General features: G+C 37.1%; 1 protein-coding gene across 1 annotated transcript; it reads right to left on the minus strand.

Annotated features, from left to right (window-relative positions):
• Positions 1-257: 257 nt before the first annotated feature.
• Positions 258-16,006, minus strand: LOC146160597 (solute carrier family 22 member 4-like). Its single transcript, XM_083385419.1, has 13 exons — positions 15,870-16,006; positions 15,236-15,342; positions 13,558-13,731; positions 12,526-12,629; positions 11,177-11,331; positions 9,302-9,491; positions 9,049-9,172; positions 8,378-8,475; positions 6,425-6,645; positions 5,690-5,798; positions 3,880-3,979; positions 3,270-3,409; positions 258-1,470 (listed from the first exon to the last, which is right to left on the minus strand). The coding sequence occupies exons 1-13, from the start codon at positions 15,991-15,993 to the stop codon at positions 1,383-1,385; spliced, it is 1,734 nt and encodes a 577-aa protein (XP_083241545.1). The 5' UTR covers positions 15,994-16,006; the 3' UTR covers positions 258-1,382.
• Between the last annotated feature and the right edge of the window lie 5,645 nt (positions 16,007-21,651).

Raw genomic sequence — 21,651 nt, forward strand, 5'->3', positions numbered from 1 at the left:
ATAGCATTTATCCCTTGAGGGGTCCGTTTTGCCCCGCCTTTCCATAATCAAAAAATGGCATTGTGACGACGTTGCACATTTCTTCGACAGTTTTTAACGTGTAACGGCTTGCGATGTGTGAACATAGGTTGAATTATTTCACTTTAATGACTTGATTTACCCTTGTCAAATTCTTTCTCAACATACAAACCGCGAGTACAAACAAAATTGTATTAGCCACACATATAAAAAATTAGCCTAAACGAAAAGGTGCGAAAAAGAGCAGTTAATTTGAACAAACAATTGCAAGCCAACAACGTATTTATTTTCCTGGATCATGCTAATTTCGAAATTTAAACTTTCTACACTTTTGAAATAACGTAACACGCAAGAGAGATACCGGTGTATGTTTACAACTTTTCAGATATTAATAAAAGCATATAAAATATAACGTCAATCGTTTAAGCATTTCAACAAAACAAAAAAATAACTTTGTTTTGGTTGTTTGATTTTTCGAAATTCTTCAAAGGAAGGAACGTATTACGACAACAATAGTTTTAAACAAGGCGCCATGTAACATGCTTAATAGTCCTATCACTCCTAATAAAATACACAGTCAAAATAAGTAGTGAAAGTATTTCAGGATTTTTGACACTTATGTCCGTCAACAGGGATGAGTAAAGAACGAACAAACGGGTCAATTTTGGAGGTAACCTAAAATATAATTCAAAGGGTGGCATTTCATGAGCCAGCTGTATACAGCGTAAATTTTAAGGTTAAATCATATAGTAGAGGTTCTCAGTGACGCCCTATACTCGATAAGCGCTATTATCACAAGTGAACTTTTAAACATGTTCAACTTTAACAGGTTAAGTATTAAAAAAGCAAATGGCTTTTCAACATTAAACAACAAAGGGTGTAGCCACGACCCCCGAAACATCCTTTGAAAAGCTGCTATATTATATATAAGCACATTTTCGAATCCGCAATTTGTTGTATTAGTTGAAACCAACGACCCAAACAGGAAGTCTACTTCAAAACTTCAATTAATTACTTTTTCTTATTTCTGAATTTCTGATACCTACAATTTATTTGCAGTACCCAACATTTTATAAGCCACGAAGTTGGTTATGGTATAATATATATGATTTAACAATTTAAAGTGATGTCTGTCAAACAGAAATGCCCCGTTGACTTGACTTCGTTTACGTACGTCCTACGGCAACTGTAATAATCAAAGGCTTTGTGCGTCACAAAGGAAATGACGACGCATCCTGTGTGCAAAATGTTTGGCCGTCGTTTGCTGAAAACAGAGTACACATTGACTTTGCTACAGGAAAAAAACATATAAAAACATGGCGGCACAACCGACAGCCTGCTGCAGGACGTAGACTCCAAGAATCTTACACTTTGCTGTTGTCATCGTCGGTCGGCAGCATGGGCTTTGTCGACGATTCAGGCAGAACAAAGTCCAGCCTGTTGTTGTTTATACTGTGACACAAAACAACCGCTGACGCTTTCGCTGTCTGTTATACGTCTATCTAACAATGGCGATGACTCAATGTTGTTAGCTAAACGTTTGTTTGGTTAAAATGAAAGTTAAGGTTCACCAACCGTTGACACACTAACCGTGGACATAAAAAAGGCGAGCAAGCAACAAAAATTACGCCTTGTTTTGCAATGCTCTACAGCAGTGGTTCTTAACCTTTGGTAACCTGTCGAACCCCTATGTTATTTTGCAAGCGTTCGTCTAACCCCAAATTTTTGCTCAGTATTCGTTTCTTCCTCCTAGCAGCTGAAACTGGGCTATATCCAAATTATAAAGATGCATTTTCATAGGTTAAATTGGCAAGACTTAATTTATAACGTTACATGACACCTTGACACATAAAAGAGATTCGAATTTTGCTTGAAATAACAGCATTTATGTTTCAGAGGACGGTCTCTCCGAACCCCTTAAACAGCTCCTTCGAACCCCAAGGGTTCGATCGAACCCTGGTTAAGAACCACTGCTCTACAGTCTACAAGACAGAATATCGGCCAACTATTAAGTTTCTTCTCAAATTCCAAGAAGACGACTATAAAAAACAATTTCCATAAATGTAAATATGGGTTCGTTTAAGTTCCCCTAGCGCAGTGGTTCTCAACCTGGGGGTCGCGACCCACAAGGGGGTCGCAAGGTGTTGTCTAGGGGGGTCGCCATGTGGAATTCCATAAAGAAAATAATTAAGAACTAGGCAATATGAACTAAAAGTTTGGCACTATAAACGAAGCAAAAGCAATTATCTTTGTGTGATTTTCGCTGCAGTGAACCTGTCGCGTTTATGACGTCACCATTACACTTATCGATTAATGAATCAAACGTAGTTTCAGTCTAACAATGTCTAATAAAAAATTAATAAACGCTTAAAGTTTGAGCGAATGGCCTAAAATTAGGACGATAAACTGCTATAAATGGAATTAAAACGATAAATTGTCCTAATTTTAACTGCTGTGCCTGGCGGTTGGCCGAATTTATTTGAAACATTGTGGGTTGAAGTAAAACCACGGGCTCACGAGGCCTCCAAACTTTGTTTATACCAACTTTAACAACATAAATACGATTTTGATGCGTATTTCTACACTAACTTTGGGCAGCACAAAAGCGTCAGGTTAGGTGTAGTATAGGGCGCTCTAGTTCCAAATTGAAATCTAGGCCAAGTTACATTAAATTTGTGCTAGTTTTACAATAGGTTACAGGCAAAGTATTTCTATTTTTCAGCGGCATCATACATTTTTACATAGCCTTTTCCAAAACATCCTCAGAATTTCAGTAATAAATTTTGGTGCTGTAATTTTGGCAAAAGAAAATAGAATTTACAGACAGCTTTACTATTGCACTGCTGTTAACGACTATCCGCTCACCAAGAACAGTTACCGTCATTGATTCCCTTGGTCTCGCACTATAGGTGCATGCTAAATATTATTTGACCATACCAACAATTTTAAACCAACAATGTCCAAATCCTAAACCAAGCATTTGGTAACCCGGGCTCAAACCGTAACTTTAGCTTGTTATACATAGCACATTTTAGCCAAATTTTGATTCAATCCTAGACTACATTTTTTCCTTATTTGAATTGTGCCAATTTTAAAATGTGTTTTTTATTTACTCAGGTTTATGTATCATACACTATAATTGGGGGGTCGTGCAAGTTATCGAAAACCTAAAAGGGGTCCCGAGAACAAAAAGGTTGAGAACCACTGCCCTAGCGGAAAAGCGAGGAACTGCCCTACAATGTATAACGTACGTCAGGTTTTTCTTGTCCTCTCTTTGGCTTGCGTAAAAATGTTTCGCCTCTCTTACAGTGGTCAACATCGTAGCCCCTCTTGTTTCAGGTACCCAGTAAGCCATCGCTGCAGATGCAATTGACATCAACCCAAGGCACACCTATATAGACATTTATATGCATAAGGTTTAACTAGGGTACAAATAAAATATGCAAAAGAGGAATTCGACTTGTTTTGAACACCAATGTAGGCCTTTAAAGTAATTTTTAAATTAAAGTGGGCACACAACCTTGACATCCTTAAGATAACCACTTTAAATATATTGCTCTTCACAGAAAGTACTTTAAAAATTCCCGCATATAACAATTTAACATCAACAAAACTATGCTGTTTGATGTTAGTTTATGCAGGTCCCCCAAAATAACAATATTGGCAACAAAGACACTACGAAGAAAGTTAACATACGTTTTGCTTCCCGCTTCCAATAACATAGTATCAGCGCAGTCGGCAGAAAAAAAATAAAAACTTTAGGCCGCAGTGTGCTCGAAAGTATACAATCCCTGACCAATGCGCAACTTCACCAACCGGGTTGACCTATCCGTTATAAGCCTACGTTAATAATTAGCTTACTGGAATAATCCAATTTAAGGTCGTCTGCAGTTGCAACAAGAATGGACTAATGATACTTGCCAATCTTCCACCGGTAGATGAAATTCCAAGAGCAGTGTTTCTAAAAATCAAACGATGTTTGTAATATTGGTATTATACCATTTATATTTATTCAATTAAACCAACCAACCGTGTCGTAAACAAGTCATTTCTGAAAGAACTTGAGTCCAAGTCAAGTCATTTTTATTAAATGGCAAGTCAGGTCGCAGTCAAGTCATAATTCAAGCATGTCAACTTTAAGTCAAGTCCTTGTCATAATAATAAAACGCTAAACTATTTAAAATTGGTAAATTAGTCCGATTATGCGCAATACCACTACTAAAAAATAACAAAAGCCCAACATATTGCAATACAATGTTTACGTGCTTACAAAACTTAAGAGTCAAGTTATTGACTTAAGTCATTACAGCCCTGTTAGTCTACTCCAATCTATAGTATATTAACCAACAGTTTTTGCTTTGTTTCACGACAAGAGTTGTGATATGTTTAGCCATCGTTTAGTGACAGCATGCAAAGAAGCACCGATTGCCACACATCTTTATGCGTTTCACATTAAATCCTCGGCCAGAAAAGAGATGCTGCTCCGATTACCCCTTTCAATTATCGCGTGTTCTGGTCTGTGTTTTAACGGTTCATGTGATTGTTTTATTTATTGAGGTATATATATATATTTTTTTTATTGAGGTTGGGAAATTTTAGGGAGTCGAACCGTTTACCTACATCAGTTAAAGGTTCGGTTCAAAATCAAATATTTTTTTAAATCCGGTTTAGTTTCGGTTTCTGTTCGAAACAATTTTAAAGTTCCAGTTCAGCTTCGGTTTGACCAAATTTGCTTCAAAACCGGGTTATAAAGGTTAGGGTGGGTTCAATACACGTAGTTTATGTTAAACCCAAAACTCCGGATATAGAAACGTACGGAATAATCATTAAAGCCTTTGAACAATAAAAATACAACGATCTATTTATAGGAAAGTACTATTTCCATATTTTCGGGCTTTTGCAGCATATAACACTTTTTGTCCGTCAACGAAGGTATAATTTTCATCCTTCTATTGTGGGCCCTTTTAAAGTTATTACTTTTTTTTATTATTATTTTGGAATAATAAAATTTAGGATATAACGGCTTGATACTCGAATATGTTACAACCCATTTTTCACATGTTGTGTTTGGTTAAGGTTCATGTTATATCAAAATTTTCGGTTCAGCTCCGGTTTTCTCGTTGAAATTTTACGAAAAATGTTCAGGTTCGGTTAAAGTTTGGCTCACAGGGGGCAACGGTTCTTAAAATTTTGGTTGTGGATCGACTCCGTGGTATTTTTTAACAGTAAAATTAATTTGCAGTTGTTAGAGTAAATTAGGCATGAGCCAGGGTTGCAAATATTAAACATCCGACTTTATCTTGTATCGTTATCCAACTGGTTTAACGTGTTTTTGATTGGTGAAATTATTACTACCATTGTAATCGACAGTAACGAAATTACTAAGAATGTGGCAGAAAGTCAACAAGATTGCACCTCACTCTATTCAACTTATGCAAATCTCGTTAGTTTGCTGTTGATATAATTCGAGTTTGAAACCTCAGCACCTTGTAATTGATAGACCTATTGTGCAAATTTCAAGTCGCGACATGTCGGAAAGTATTTGTTTTGCTACAACAGCATCATTAAAAAAATCTACACCCGAACTGTACGAGTCAGCAATTATCACGACACTCGCGTAAACTTTACAATCCCTTGCAAATATTGGTTCGCCAGGCGACAATTGACTTACCTGACGTTGGTCGGAAAGAGTTCCGATGTGTAAAGGAAAAGCATGTTGAAGGAGGCGCTTACGGCAAATTTGGCTGTCAGCAACAAAACCACCCCAAGTATATCAAGTTCTGGTGAATAAAACAGATTGTCATATCAGCAAAAACACCTTTGCTAAAGCAGCAAAAGGTGAACGAATAATTGTAAAAACTTAGTCGCTGTTTACCGTATGTTTTATAGTTGATCATTTATTTTATTACTATTCAGTGTTTTGACCTAAGTGCACGTTATTCTACAGATTTGACCAACCCTGACGTAACGATAATAGACAAAGGGACCCCAGGTAGACAACTTGTGTTGAAAAAATTAGACCTTGTTTATCGCTGTTGCGTCGTTGCTACCGTGACCCGAAAAGTTGTTGTTTTCACGAGGTCGACCTTTCAGCAGCACAACAGGCACTTGAAAATCGCGGTTTCGTCAGAGCTGTAGGCTATGTTTATATGGCCAGCTTACGAGGCCGCTTTTAAAAACGCTTGGTCGTTTAAATCTGTATAAAAGGGTCGGCTGGGATGGGAATCATTTAAAGTGGACGTCAAATGACAAGTACACCAAAAAGCCATCGCAGTCTTTCATCAAATGACAAAGGGTACATTATATGACTTTAAAGCAGGCTACAAACTGGGGTCAATCGCTTTTGAAGTGGACGCGCGAACTAGGCTAGAGTTCGCTAGTTAAAAGTATGAAGGGGGCGGCGCACCTTTCGACGGGTCAAACGCGCCTTTGAGTGCCTCTGAAAGGAGTATGAAGCATCCGGCAAACGTCAGGCAGAACATGACGGTGTTGCGTCGTCCGAACCTGTTAATGACTGGCACAATGAACAGACAAGCTATGCACTCCACCAAGCCGCTGAGACAGTTGTTGAGAAAGGGATTGCCCGACCAGTTGCCAGCGTTAAACGCCAGGAAGAAAAAGATGAGGCTGCACAACAACAAAGCATCGTTTGACTGACAATCGTTATACTGTACTACAATGCCCTGCAAGAATGGACTCTCTTGGTTAAGGCCAAAGCCAAAATCTGTAGAAGCCTTTGCTCTAGTTTAATGACGACGTTTTATTAATGTTGACCTCCATAAATCAGGAATGCAAAATGCGTTTGGTTTGGACAACGAAACCAACAAATTACCCTTTACCTAAAGGTCGCGACACAAAACTTGTTGCACAAACAAAGCGTCGACCAAAATAGTTTTGTCACACAAAGTGTTTTTTTATCACTGCGTAATTTAACTGTACATTTTTGCTCACAATGATTATTACCACCTATGAAAAAAAAAATTTTAAACCATCACAATCGCAACCCCTGTATAACATTATGTTGAGGCTAATAATTTCCATTAACCTCAGTTAGTTTACACATTAAATATAAGTTCGTTTATGCCCCTTGACACTTATGGAGTTCATACATACAGTACTGTCCCCAATATTTCTGTATTACGTCTTAGGAACACTAACGTATTTTAAACACAAGTCGATTGTTAATTTACGGTGATCACGTTATACTGCGCGGTTCTACTGTTGAAATGCAGAAAACCCAACCAAAAAAACGAGAAAATTGTTTGGAAGTCAGTACGATAACGTACACATTTAGATTACAATTCCTCTCTGAATATTTGCCAATGAACACAGGTTATTTGTTATGCTTAATTGAAGGTAAAGTGCAACAACTTTAACTGCATAAAGTTAGAGCAAGATACATTTTGTCTGTCGAAAGAAAATGTTAAAAATGTTTTACGAAATATGAGCCATATCTAGCTTGTTGTACGTTATAATTTCGTCATCAAATGTCTTTAAAACTTAATTTGTAGTTTATTTGATGCATCGTCCTTATTCCAAAGTGTTAAAAAAAATCGGCCGAAGCTGTATCGTTTTGTTTTCGGTAGCAAGTCGTGAATGTAATTAAACCGAACTCATAAACTACTCGCGCCGATTCCAAAATCGCTTCAATAAAACTTAACAAAAGTATACCAACAAAGCAAGAGTAGGCTACTTGTCGGCTGCAACCGCAGGCGGGTGCTGGTAGAGCGAGAGGATTCTATAAAATGTGACCAGCTGACGGCCAGGTTAATTGGCGGCAGACTGGAGAGTGCGTGCCCAACGTGATTTTGCAGACCTGCCTTGCCCTGCATTGCTGCAAAAATAGATAAATGCAGACGGTCGCTTGAAGATTAGTTTACGTTCCGATTTGTGGTAAAGCGAAGAAAATAGCAATAAAGCTAGGGCAGGTAAGCTAGCATCTGCTGTTCCATATAATGCAACATAAAACAACTATAGGTAACTAAAAGAAGATAACATTGTTACAACTTATGTCTGACGAAACATTACATTGTTTTTAATATTACCTAATATATTCCTTGACTGTGATGTAAAACATCAATACACAAAAAATCTGCCTCTCATGTTTTCTTTGGGGTGGCCATAGTAGCACAAAAATAACAATACGTGATTTAAAAATGTTAACTTAAGTACAAGAAAATTAAAAATATCAAATTATTTTAATATAATGGGAAATTTCTGGTTTTGCCGTTCGGATCGGACAAGAGCGTTTCACAAGATTTCAAACTTATGATAGGGTTGAAATGTACGTGATAGACGTTAGCATACAAACGAGTTCAAGAACGTCAGACCGATTTAGCGAACAAAAATAAGAAACCACCTGTTGATAAACCAAAGTTCAATCATCATTGCCAGCAGGAGGGAAACGTGTTTACTCCGGCATAGCTGCATGGGCGAATAGGACGATTTCTTTTCAACCTGCGCATGAATAAATATTTGAACTGTCGCTGTTGATAATGGCGAGGATTGGCGACGCTTTATCTAAGTCAAGCTTGCACGCCAATCAAATGTGACCTAGATTGTGATCCAGACAAATTATTATTATGGGTTACTTATATGAATCGATAAAATTTGTGCTTTAAGTGGAACGCCGGATTATATATATTAGACTTTCGGTGTCATTCACCCTAAAGAATTCAGCTTGAATAGGTAGCTGAAACTTTGGAAAACAACTATAGTTACTTGAGGAGGTATTTCTAATTTATATTATGCTAAAAGTAGCAAAAGTTTATATATTATGCTCTGGTCCAAAACTAGGTAAAACTCGGATTGTAAATAGACCGCCTATAAATCTTTACAGACTATTCGGCTTAAACACGTCTCGTCGTTACATATTTTACAATTTACGTGGTTAAAGAATAGCTTAATTTGAAATTTTTGCAACACGATTTATGGGTGTCTCAATCCGTTTTTCAGGGTCAAACGACTTTCACTTGATTTGGTTTGCCACAAAAATTTGTGAGGCCGTTATTTTTTACACAGAGCGCTTACGTTTTGGTAAGTACTGATGTCCGCCTTTCTCCAAATGTTTTCGTCTAGCGTACGTCCGTTTCGTTTCGCCATCAACCTGCAAACTTGTTTTGCTTTTTCGATCCTGCCCTTCGCAAATAGGTATCTGCAGAAAACAAACGTTCATCGAAGGTTGATGTATTATGAAGTAACACACATTACCAACGATTGGTAAAGAATCTATGTTGTTATCTATTTTTATGAATATGTCCTGGAAGGATTAAACAAGGCCAACCTCGGAGATTCCAGCATGAAAGGGGCGAAGAGCAGGAATGGGACGAAGGTAATTCCAAGCATCAATTGTAGCATCCTCCAATGGCGAAATGAGTAAGCCAGGACTGACAGGAACATATAACCGATCCCTGAGAACACGCCAAGCTGAAGTCCGATCCACGGCCGCCAACTTTTACCTACGATTTCTATGGCTAAAACAATACAAATACTTTTAGGATTGAAACATATTTTAAGTTGAGAGTGCTTAGGCATATAGTAATCTAGATAATTTCGTCAGTTAAGCGTTGCAAGGTGTAAACCTTTCTGGTCCATTGAAAGGAAATGCCCTTAAATGCCAAAACAAATACTTTATTATTTTAACGCAGACTGATAAACCGGTTATAATACAATATCCGAATATGGCAACAGACGTAAGGCGGCTTTTGGCAATTATTTTAAAACAGCTTACACAGTAGAAGCAAAATGAGAATAAATCTTGCATTTACTTATAGTTAAAATAGGGAAAAAACGTGTTTGGTTTGAGCATGGCCTCCCACTCCCTTGGATCCTACTTCCTAGACCGCGTCAACTAGAGTTGTACATTACTGGCAAGCAATGTTTTTACAGCTTACCACGTTTTTTTATTAGAAGCACCCCGATTTCAATTGGGTAAGGCTGTAAGACATGGCTTCACAAGTGCTTAGGGTTGTGTGTGTCCTCTTTTAATTTGTTTAAACTTACCGTGACCCTTTAGTTTCGAATGTTAAACAATAGATTTCTTATTGTCTGACCTACACCCTTTTTTAATAATATAATATGCAATCAACTTGCGGATTGTGTTTTATTACTTTTATCATTTGCACATCAAATGTCAGAAAAATTCAATATAGGTAGTATATTCAATTAGTATATGTATATGGAAACTTTGTTTAGTAAAACTGTTATAGGCCTACTGCGACACCTAAAAAAATCTGTTGCTTGACCTTTTTTAAAAGCCCGAACATTAGTTTCGGTATCCCTGGGATAAGATGTGGTCACGCATAGGACAGCTTGCATCTCTTGGTGGCGAACCAAGAGTTTTAAAAGGCACATAATACCACCAAGCTGCACAGTTATTAATTAGAATTTATGATTTCTGCTGGTTAAACCTTCATCGAACACCATAAAGCGGAAACTTGGTCTTCATTTTCTATTCTACTGTTTGTACATTGCGCAATTATTAGGCAACGAACCGTATTGTGCGGTCACTGGACAACAAAGGGATTGGCGAGTCATGCTGACTTTAAATCAAATTATCGTGGGACTAAAAGTAAGCCAAAGTTCTTGTGTTCATCGCGGTTTGCACTTGTAAGAGCGAGGGCAGAGTTATACCCGACTAATGTCGTTACTTCCAAAAATAAAATCAAATTTAGAATACAGCCCCAAAACAATAAGTTCATTTTTATAATATATATGATACGATGGTTTTAAATTACGAAATACGAAATATGCCAGTTAACTGGGTACTCGGTGATGCCACCTATGTTACAGAGGAGTTTATATCTAAGATAGTGATGAACAGACTCCGAGCATTCGTTATTATTTTAGCCAGTTCTCAAACTGTGTGCCGAGAAACTTTTTTTAATTTTGGAAAATAGGTTATTTGTATTACCAATAGGCATACCCGCAAGTATTTTAGACCTAAATACGCACTATCCATTACAAATTCGTCGTGTGTTAAAGGCGATTGTAACATTATTGTTGTTCTGTTAAAAGTGTGCCGCAAAATATATAAGATTTGTTTTAGTGTGCCCCGACCTAAAATGTTTGGGAACCACTGCTTTAAAAGGTTTGGTTTTGGAAATTTTAATTAGTTAATAGCTATCAATGCTGAGTAATTTGGCTATATATCACTCACTGTAAACGGACATGGCAATCTGGACTGCGACTGAAAGGGCTCCGATGGTGAAGCGAAGCAAGACAAATACAAAGAAATTCGGGCTGTAGGACCCTCCGACGGCCACAGCTACGTTGAGTATGGTTCCTCCTACCATCGTTGTTATTCGACCGTATCTGTTAACCAACAAATGAACAGTTTTGCTTTATCGAAAAATTTTAAACAATTTTTTTAAACGAAACAATCGAACCCTACCAGAGGCATGGTTTACATAAGTAGGCCAACTTTTTAGGGAAATTACGCCCGGTTAAAATATTCCCCTATAACTTAAGTCATTAAAACATTTTAGGCAAAGTTTTTCGGGGAAGATATTATAAATACGTTCCACTGTAAACGTATACAGATCATTTCCGTTAATAACCAGAATAATTATTCGTGCTTTTGGACGGCACTTTTATGAATTTACTTCGTTTTTGTTTTTCTCTCTCATATTCATGGAGGTTAAAAAAAATGAATATAAGGAACAAATCCAATTTTCAAGTTCTCCCAGGACCTTAACTTAATCGGTGAGCGATCTATGCCAATGGACGGCAACTTTTTTGCATTGTGGACAGGTTAAAATCTAAAATTTGACAGAGGACAGTTTTAAAAACAACAAATGTTTAATAATTGGAAATGTTAAAAACTTTGATTCAATGAGAATGATGAGCTCGTTTTGCTGCAACAAGTTTGAAAAGTAATATGACAGCGTATGAATACGTCATAGAAAAACCTAAAAGAATGACAATACGATAACCTACGAACCTTAAGCAGCCAGACACTTGATAAGTATAGACCTACGGACCCGGACCGGTTATGGGTCGCCCATTTTTATGAGTACAATATGAAATTAAGACAAAACATCAAAAAAACAACGTTAGTGGAATTAACAAGGTTTTAAAAAATACATTGTCAAAAACAGCTTATCGTTAAAAAGTTTACACAATGTTTACACAGACTAAAAATAAAAGCTTAATTTATTTTATCAACATATAACAAGCACAAAAGTGTTTGACCAGGTGTTGGGCACTGGTTGCATCGGTTGTATAGTTACTACAGTTAACCCAAATGCTATAGTTTCAATCCTGCTGGAAAGAAGAAAAGTTAAGTCTGTCAAAGTTTTGACTGTTGATATGCTTTTGCACTTATGATCTAGTTGTCATCAGTTCAAGAAAAAATGCAAAATTATGTAATGCTTATATGTGACCACAAATTATGTGATCGTCTTTAAGTCTGTAATTGTTTCAAGGGACCGAGAGATCAAAAAACTAATTTCGTTAACATTTGATCCTTGATACGCCTAATATTCACACCAAAACAGATTTCCTTACCTGTCCGCCAAAGTTCCACCAATGAGCGACCCGATCAACATCCCAAAGCAAAACACTGATGTCGAAAGTGATGTTAGGCCCTCCTTTTCGCACACGAGATCCCACTGCAAAGTACGCTTTCGTTAGATATACACTTACGTTTGAAAAACACAGACATAAGCACAGAAAAATTCTGTCATATTAACCAGAAGGTGGCTTTTTATGAGACTGGGCGCGGGTTGAATATCACTTGCCCTTTAATAAAATTAAACCCACGTAGAACAAGTAATCGGCGGACTGTGGCGAGTTTCAGAGATTCGTCAACAATCTGATCAAACACCTTTTAAAGCCTTTGTTATGTGGATTTAGTTAATATAAAAAACATCAAAATAGCGTTTTGGCAATTCCCTTGTTTATTTTGTCAATTGGATTAGGAAGGGTTTATAAGAAAAAAGTTGCCTCTTGGCTCAACCGAGATATCCACTGCATGTAAGTTAATGGTAAAAATCAACCAATTTTATGTGATTCGTGCAAGTCCTTACTGAATCCTAGTGTTTTATTTTATAAAGTTAAGAAATATAAGCGCTAGGAGTTATGACGGCACAATTAATAAAGGTCATATCCTCCTTAATGCACTAGCGAGCGCCAATCGAAGCCGCACTGACGAGCACCACATTAGTAAAGTCAAGCTTCCTGTGCAATGAAGCAAAGTCCGATGTTAGGATGTCACACGAGAAAACAAAACTTTACCTCTGACGTATAGTAGGTCTATTTGCAAATACCAATAAACGTTCAAACCACATGTCGTCGTTTTGTTGACTGGAGTTGAGTATTACGTATTACGACGCCGCCCGATATCGCCTACCATTTAGCCAGTGCTCGTGGCCACGTCTAAATTCTGATACATAAAATCGTGGATGCGTAATGACAACCGCACGAATCCGCGGTTAAAATATCACATACAAGCAAATACAATATCACATACAGGCAAAACAAGGTTGCAAGAATGCTATTGAAATACATACAATTCGAACTCTAGCTTGGTCTATCTACCTCTGTTGAAATGGTTTCGGTGAAGGTTTTCTTTTCGTGTCGATAGCCGTCCATGCAAGCCACAACGTCAGGCAAAGTTCCATTGCTGCTCGAGTTTGCCGCGGTGCAGAGATAGGAAGAAGTGGCATTGCAGCCGCTGGTATTGTAGCTGTACTGACTGCACGTGCTATAAACCTGGGAAGTGAATGGAAACGTTTAAGGAGTAAAAGGAAACGTTTATATTATCACTAGGGCCCGCAAAAGTCAATAAAGTTAAAAAATTTTAAGGACCTCGTCTGTCCACGAATCAAAGAATAAAGTTATTTTTAGCACCTAGGGGACTGTTTCTAAGAAGTTTATAGGTCAAAATAAGGGTAAAATTTACAATAAAGTTAAAAATTTTTAATAAAGTCAAAATTTGTCAAATTATGGCTTTTGACAAAGTGTTTGTGTTTTTTGAGAGTAATTTTTGTAAAAATCATCGTGGAAGCATTGTAAATGAGGAAGTGTGACACAATTAAACCATATTAACCCATAAAAGCAGGAAAAATATGACAATGCCCACTTGGATCGGCAGTAACTTTTATCGCAAATTGTCCATTTTTATCTATTGTTACGTATTTAAATAATTCTTATAAAAGACTTCATCTTCCTAAACGTGGTCTTTTCAAAGATTGGCAGTTTGGATTTTAGGGATAGCCTACCGACATTTTGTAATACAAAAATGCCTAATCAAGCTAAATCTATCGCCAAAAAAAAACGACGCACTTTTTATAATCCATAAAGTATTTTGACCATAAAACACTTTATACAAAATATTACGTTTGGGTCTGAAATCGACAAAATATTATGTTTGGGTAACTGGCATCAATTCAAGGAAGAACTGTGGCCTCTACAAACAAGCGATTTCGTTAGGTTAAAATAAAGTTAAAATTTAATAAAAATAAAGTTAAAAAAAAGTTTTTTAGGTTAAAAAAATGGCCCTAATTATCACCAAACAACTGCACGGCACGCTTTTTAAAGTTCGTTTCAGGAACGTTTCCCACAGTGCGATGAAAAAGGGCAACAGCAAATCTTTCCCGGGAAAAGGTGACATTTGTCTATAAAGCCATTGGAAATATATTTTCATCGATCCAAATCCAAGCGGTGTTGTTATGTGCGAATTGTATCTCCGAAATTTGGTCTAAATTTAGTAACTTGCACCATAAAACAGGAAGAAAGGGGATAAACACCCGTAAATGCCATTGACGTTCAGTTGACAAGACAATATTTACCTTTTTAAGTTTGTTTGAATGCTTTTATGACATGAAATAGTACTTGCAACTTGCAAGCAGCCTGCAGCCATATCGAACTCTCACCGACAGTGGGTTTAATTGACATAATGATATTGATATGCATAATGATTTTTCATATCGCTTTTTACCTCAGTTTACCTTTTAAGTAAACAGGGTACATGAGTTCGTCACAACAACTTTAAGGGTTCGCCAAACCAAAAAAGGTTGAAGGGCACTGCCAAGTACAGTCGATGATTTTTCGGCATGTCATAAATTAAAATGCAGTTTGTTTTGAATATCTGTGTAACGTTAGCCGTCATAATAACGCATCAATTTGCTGAAATCAAGCATAAGTAAATAAATGAATATGCAGCCGGAAGGAAGCTGATAAGCCAACAGTGCCTGATGCGTGCGTTTTGCATTACCTTGGTTATTGAGTCCCTCGGAATCATTCGAAGCATCAGCTCTTCGTCAAATATTGTAACGTCACTGTCGAACGAGGGTAGAGCGCAACGACTAGCCTCCTTGTACGCTTTAAACATAACATTAAACCTAATTACAATCACGTTAGTACAAACTTTAAATGAATAGCATAAAAACAATATCTTCCTAAAAAGAGAACGCTATACAGCACTTGTCTTTGCTTGCAATATATTGAAGCTAACAATTATGACATAACTGTATGGAATACGTAAAATCTTGATGACATTGCTATTGCCTGGTTCTTAGTTATTAAATGTCGTCTAAATTCAACCAGCTAGTATTTTAGGATATCTTCGGGCAGTGGTTATTAACATGTGGGAAATATTCCCCTATGGCGCTAATTTTGAACATGATACGCTTATTTGAATGCAAGATATAACGTCATCGTTGTGCTAATTATTCATTAGTTGATGGCGGGCAATAACTTTACAATTTAAAAGTGACTATTTAAAAATTAAAATAACCTAATTCATTGCCAAGAGTAAAAACAATAAAAAATATAAAGACCACTGCTATAGGAGAAGCCTTTCCGATGGCTTATTTACTTTCTAAACGTACTATTCTTTGTTCACTAACCCAAAAACACGACACCAGATATGTTGCATCCGATCGGAACCATCGACCATAGGGCGGCCAGAACCAGAAAGGCCTGATACCTTCCAAATGACCCGATTTCGGTTAAAACCAAGTCAAAATCCATCCTGGAATTCCAAAGTCAGAAATCGGCCCAACTATAAGCAGAGCTTACAGATCTTTTTTTTACTCGTAACAACTGTTAGTAATTTCACTCCTTAAAAAAGCACAATAGTTTCTTGACCCCGGACGAACCAAAGATGAACTCTCATTCATTTGTCGTAATACAACCTGAAACTGATCTCTTCCGCGGGCGAAACAATCAAAACAGCTGAGCGCATAATAAAAACGTCGGCAAATACGTACGTATGACGAAATAAAAACCCAGTACAATAGGAAGATAGCAACATAAGTATTTGCAGAAATGACACAATAAAAGCAGTTTTCCGATAGCGATAATAATATCACTTGCCTAATACGTTTCAAAAAGTCGTTTATCGTAAATATGCAGCCAATTTAAAACTTCATACTAGATTGTTTAAAGAACTCCGACCAGTTTTGGTATAAAACCAGAACAAAAGTAGCGTTTATTCTAACCTGCTCGTAAAACAATTGTGCCGCGAACTTATTGACATGGTTTATAGAAAAACAACTAGGACATGTTTTTTACGGAAAGAAATTGTTTCGTAAAACATATACTGTATACGCTACCTACGCAAAAAACATATCCTTGAGCATCACTTTTTATCTGAGGTCAGTCTGCTCAACAAATCTTTTGTCAGAATGCGCCAGCAGTGTGCAGCATTGCGACGAAACGCGATCGCTCTCGGACCGGCTGGGCATAAAGCCTTTTTCTTCGCGTTGACAAATCAGCTCATTCAAGTTACTAAAGCATCGAGTGACCTAATAGCGACTGAATTTCGCTATCACGCGCCGCTAGCATGTTCGCTTGGTAAAGTCACGTGCGCCATATGGGAGACCGCGCTTAGACCATCAAACGGGAGAGTTTCGTAATCTAGCCACCGCGAAATGGCACTTGTCCACTTCAATAAAAAGTTCCCGCGAGGCCGGGGATAATATATTGCCGCCGCTAGTGATGCAAAGACTATTCTTTCCGCTCACAGAAAGCATCGGCCAGCCGCTATTACTAACTTGTACATTCCATTGTGTCATAAATCAACTATTAAGGTCACTTTTGTTTGTACAACCGAATTCTTTAAAGCACACCATATCACTGAACTTAAAAGATTTTGTAGGAACAACTGTTTGCACATTTGGTTAGATGCCGGGAAATAACTATACTATAGAAACGGTGCTTATCGCAGAGGTTGCAGACCTTTAAGCGCTATCTAGTTACCCGACATTCCGTATTTCATTGCATAATTTGGTTAGAGACACAAACAAGTCAAATACAAATGCATTTATTGAATAACTTCGGTTAATTAATAATGGTCGTCTAAAAAACGGACTGAGGGCTTGTGCCCTCAATTAATTTCGCTTCTCGTGGACCACACATTATTTGCACAAATCAGTGATACACAACTATCTGACGCAAAAACAAAGTTACATATTAAACCGGGCCTGCTTGATTAATTCTACCGACTTTCGTATACTATATATTATTGAAATTAAGACATAAGACAGTTAAAATGTTGCTGCATGTAGTTGGAAACTAAATTTTGATAAAATTTTAAACTAAACGCTAATTTTAAAAAGCTTAACACATTTTTTATGTTATGTACAGATGACACATTAGACAAAATTTAACTCTAACGTTAAATCCGCAAACGATCTACTATTTATGCCGTTTTTATTGGCGTTATGATGTTCTTATTCTAACAACTTCTCTAATAAAAAATGCGCGCAAGTTTATTCATGCAGTTAAGAGAAAAATGTTGACAACGGATATTAGCGGCTTTTAATAACTAAAAAGACGAATTTATAATAGGAAAGCCGAACACGTGTTTTATGATTTTGTCTCAGATTCGCCTTTCTTATCTTAACTTATGTTTAGGACGCTTTCGAGTCTTCAGATCGTTATACTTATGGTTAGGCGCATTTTTTTGTTTCGAGATCATATTTCAACAGCATTTATACAAAACTTTAGTAAGGTGCAGTAATGGTACGCGAAAGTACCTTAAGACCTGAAATATCATTGTATGGTAGTTCCGCGGTATATAAATAGTTTATGGAGTCTTACAGCACGGATGCGGTAATAAAATGTGAAGTCGGAGCGAAATACTTTTAATAGGTCAGAAGGTTTACCTTGATGTTAAAAAGCCAATATTACTGACATAATATTCAAAACTGTCTTGTCATAAGCAGCGTGTTAAGTATACGGGGACCACACTGATGATGTTTCAGGCAGGGCTGCGGTGTCGGACTCGGACTCAGGCTCGGACTCGGACTCGGGGCTCTGGACTCGACAGAGTCGTTTTGTTTTGCTTAAGTCGGACTCGGAACTCGTGACTCGTGTAAAGACCACGTAAAACTATCCCGAGTCCCGAGTCCGATGTGCGTAGCGCACGACCATACTTTTAAACTGATATGACCGCCAACTGTAAATTGTAAAGGCGGAATAGCATACGGTGAATATTTTCCAACCATATATTGTGAGTCGATGAATAATATGACACCCCTATAAATGTATTGCTGAATATCCATCGTATTTACAAACGTAAATTGGCGGAATACAGGCTGTAGAGTCGGAGCTGGACTCGGAACTCAAAGAATTTGCACATTTGGCCCGAGTTGGGGTATTTTTATCCAACTTCGCAGCCCTTGTTTTACGTATCAAACTGTTTATAATTATAACACAATATGTTTGCCATATCTATTTCCGTTTACATTTTCGCCTATGTTGAACTCCCCTTTTTTTAATAAAAAGGCTTGTTCCGATAGCATAAGGCCACATGCATAGCGTCATCTAGAGGTAAACAAGTGCCCCAAATAACACCGGTTGCGAAATACTGGTTCAGAATAATAAAGCACTTTTAAACCTTATATTTTAGCTTAAAACCGTAACAAGTCACACAATTCCTAAAGGTTAACTACAAAAAAATGAGGCAATTCAGCTCGAGTGCTGGGTTCGAGACAAAATAGTAAGAACCTGAAAACAATGCGCTGAGATGGTCTTCATACGTACGACTATAGAATAACATCAGATCTCAGAAAGATATTTCGAATGGTTTATTGAACCAAAACGCACCGCAGATCACTGTGGATGACAAACAGCGTTAGATTTAAATGCTAAACATTTTCGTAAACGATGATAAATCCAACTCCAACTTCTCGATTTCTAATGGGCGAAGACCTTAAGTATGACCAACGGGCCATAACCCAAGGAACAGCGGTTTTAATGTATTTATTAATATGATAGCAGCCTTCCCACCCGAATTATATCAAATTGGATATGGGTATTCAAAACGACAGGTTTAGTTAATCAATGCACAGAACTATTTGAAATATAAAACTCACCTCGTATCGCTTGGTTAAGTCACGTGCGCAATACTGTACAAAAAATGTCTTCTGGTTCCTGAAATTGGTGTATATTGTGATATGTCGAATTGCTTTCTGTTATATTTGCGGACAGTTTTATACCGATTGAAGTATGAAAAACATTCCCGACCCTCCATTTGCTTGTATGATAAAATCCGTAAAAACTCAGAATTAAGCTTTTCTTTGACTTCTAAAAAACTCATTTATGAAGTTAAGCGAGTTGGTCTTTAGCTCATATTTTTAAATCATTAATTCCCCTATTTAACGGCGTATAATCTATTCTAGTGTAATTTTCCAGGTTCAAAAGAAACTTTTTTCTTAAATTAACCTGTTGTTATAAAAGTCAAAACTTAAATAAATCCTCGGCCCCATCTCTATAGCTCCAAATTTTATGTTAGCCTATATTTAAATGTTAAGTAGAAAGGAGACAATACGCCATCCGCAATAACAATATATTAGGTATAATTTTCCTTAACTCAACAGTAGACCAAAATCTGCTCGCATACCACCAGCAAAGTCGTGTATTACACCGTGTACTACAGGTTAAGAACCACTGTTTTAGAAAGAAGGGTCCTATAGGGAGAAAAAGTTTCGACGAAACACAACGCGATGTGACTGCGACCAGTCTAAAAGTTTGTGCGTAATAATCCGAAAATAAAATACAACTTCTGCACCATACAACTACATTATATAATATAATTGAATTGCTTTCTGGTTAGATGCGATCAAGTTACAAAAATTAGCAACAAGTTAGCTGTTAGTTTAGCAAAAGTTATTTTGTAAACTTCTGACCAAATAGGAACACGAAATTATTACAAACCTACATTTGAATAACACAACTATTTTGTCAGTCTTACCAAGGGCTCAACAACTAATATAACTAATAAACCCTTTGCAAACCTATATTTCTATTTTTATCAAAAAAAATATAATCTAAATAAATTCATAAAAATTCAATACCAATGCTTGATAATATCATAACAAGAGCCATAGACTTCTATAAGCCAGAAACCATGCCGTTAGTACAAGTTAGCTTATTTGATACCCGGTGATGCAAGGGGATCGCCAGTATCATATCATAATACAATGAAACATATGTACACACATATATGTGTGCTTACAACTGAGATCTAGCCCTTCTGAAGCTGCTTTTTGACTAACGATAACGGCTTACGTATTATTAGTACACCGAAAAGCCATCGCAGACTCACCGAATCTGTCGATCAATGATGCAAGCAGAGCAGACTAGAAAAACAACTAGCCTGCAGTGAGGTTCGAACCCCTATGAGTGAAATGTCTAAAAGTTATTTTAGTTATGTATGTGGGATTCGGACTCAAGACTCGGGAGTCGGATGTGGGTTCATTTTTTTGCCGTACTGCCAAGTCCGCCTCCGGTTGTTTTTAACCGACTTCGCAGCCCTGCCGCTTGGTGGCGAAAAAGAACCGAAACGTAGAGCTCACGGCTTTCAACCGTTGTCAGAATTCCCAGCCTGTCGCTGGTTGAGTGCGGAGAGAAAAGGGCAAGCAAGGCAAGTTACGCTTAGGCCATGAAAAATTGCTTTTTTGAACTATCAATTTTTAATCAAACAACTAGTTGAAATCGCATTGAAGCTATGTACGAAAATTTGCACAGTAGATTGTTTCAAATTTGTCAATCTATTTAACAGATCAACGTCACAGTTAGCTGGCTACCAATTTCTTTACCTGGTAAACTTAAGAAAATAAAATCTTTCAAAAACAATAAAAATCATTTTTAAAAGATAGAAAGATCGAAAAAAATAACACACAGGAAGGGTTATGTTGCTAACCTAAATCCCAATTTTGACAACATACTCAACGGACGTCGAAAAAAAAAACGTTTTATCGGGCTATAACTAAAAATTTGCGACGAAAAGTGTCACATACAGGCAAAACATTTTACTAGGCTAGTTAAAAGAAAAGACTTGTCCAAGTAAGATATAGCACATGGTAAGATAACAAAGAACACAGTTCGACGCAAATTTAGCCCACGTGTCAACTTATTCGATAGCAACAAACGACACGCTAGAAACGCCAAGAGCAGTATTTTTAGCGATGCTGACTAGAACTCCCCGCATCGTGATCCAAAACACCAATTTTTGTATTATAGTAATAAATAATGTGTGGCCCAAAAACTATCGTTTCAGAAAGTGCACTCAAATATTAGGCTATCCAAAAACTGAAAAAGCACAAACTATTAAGCACAATACCGGCTCTAACAAACTGCGAAATGGCTTTTCTGAAATGTAAATTTTACCTATGTTATGAT

Source organism: Ascidiella aspersa, chromosome 3 (genome assembly GCF_963924565.1).
Source record: "Ascidiella aspersa chromosome 3, kaAscAspe10.2, whole genome shotgun sequence".
Taxonomy (NCBI): Eukaryota; Metazoa; Chordata; class Ascidiacea; order Phlebobranchia; family Ascidiidae; genus Ascidiella; species Ascidiella aspersa.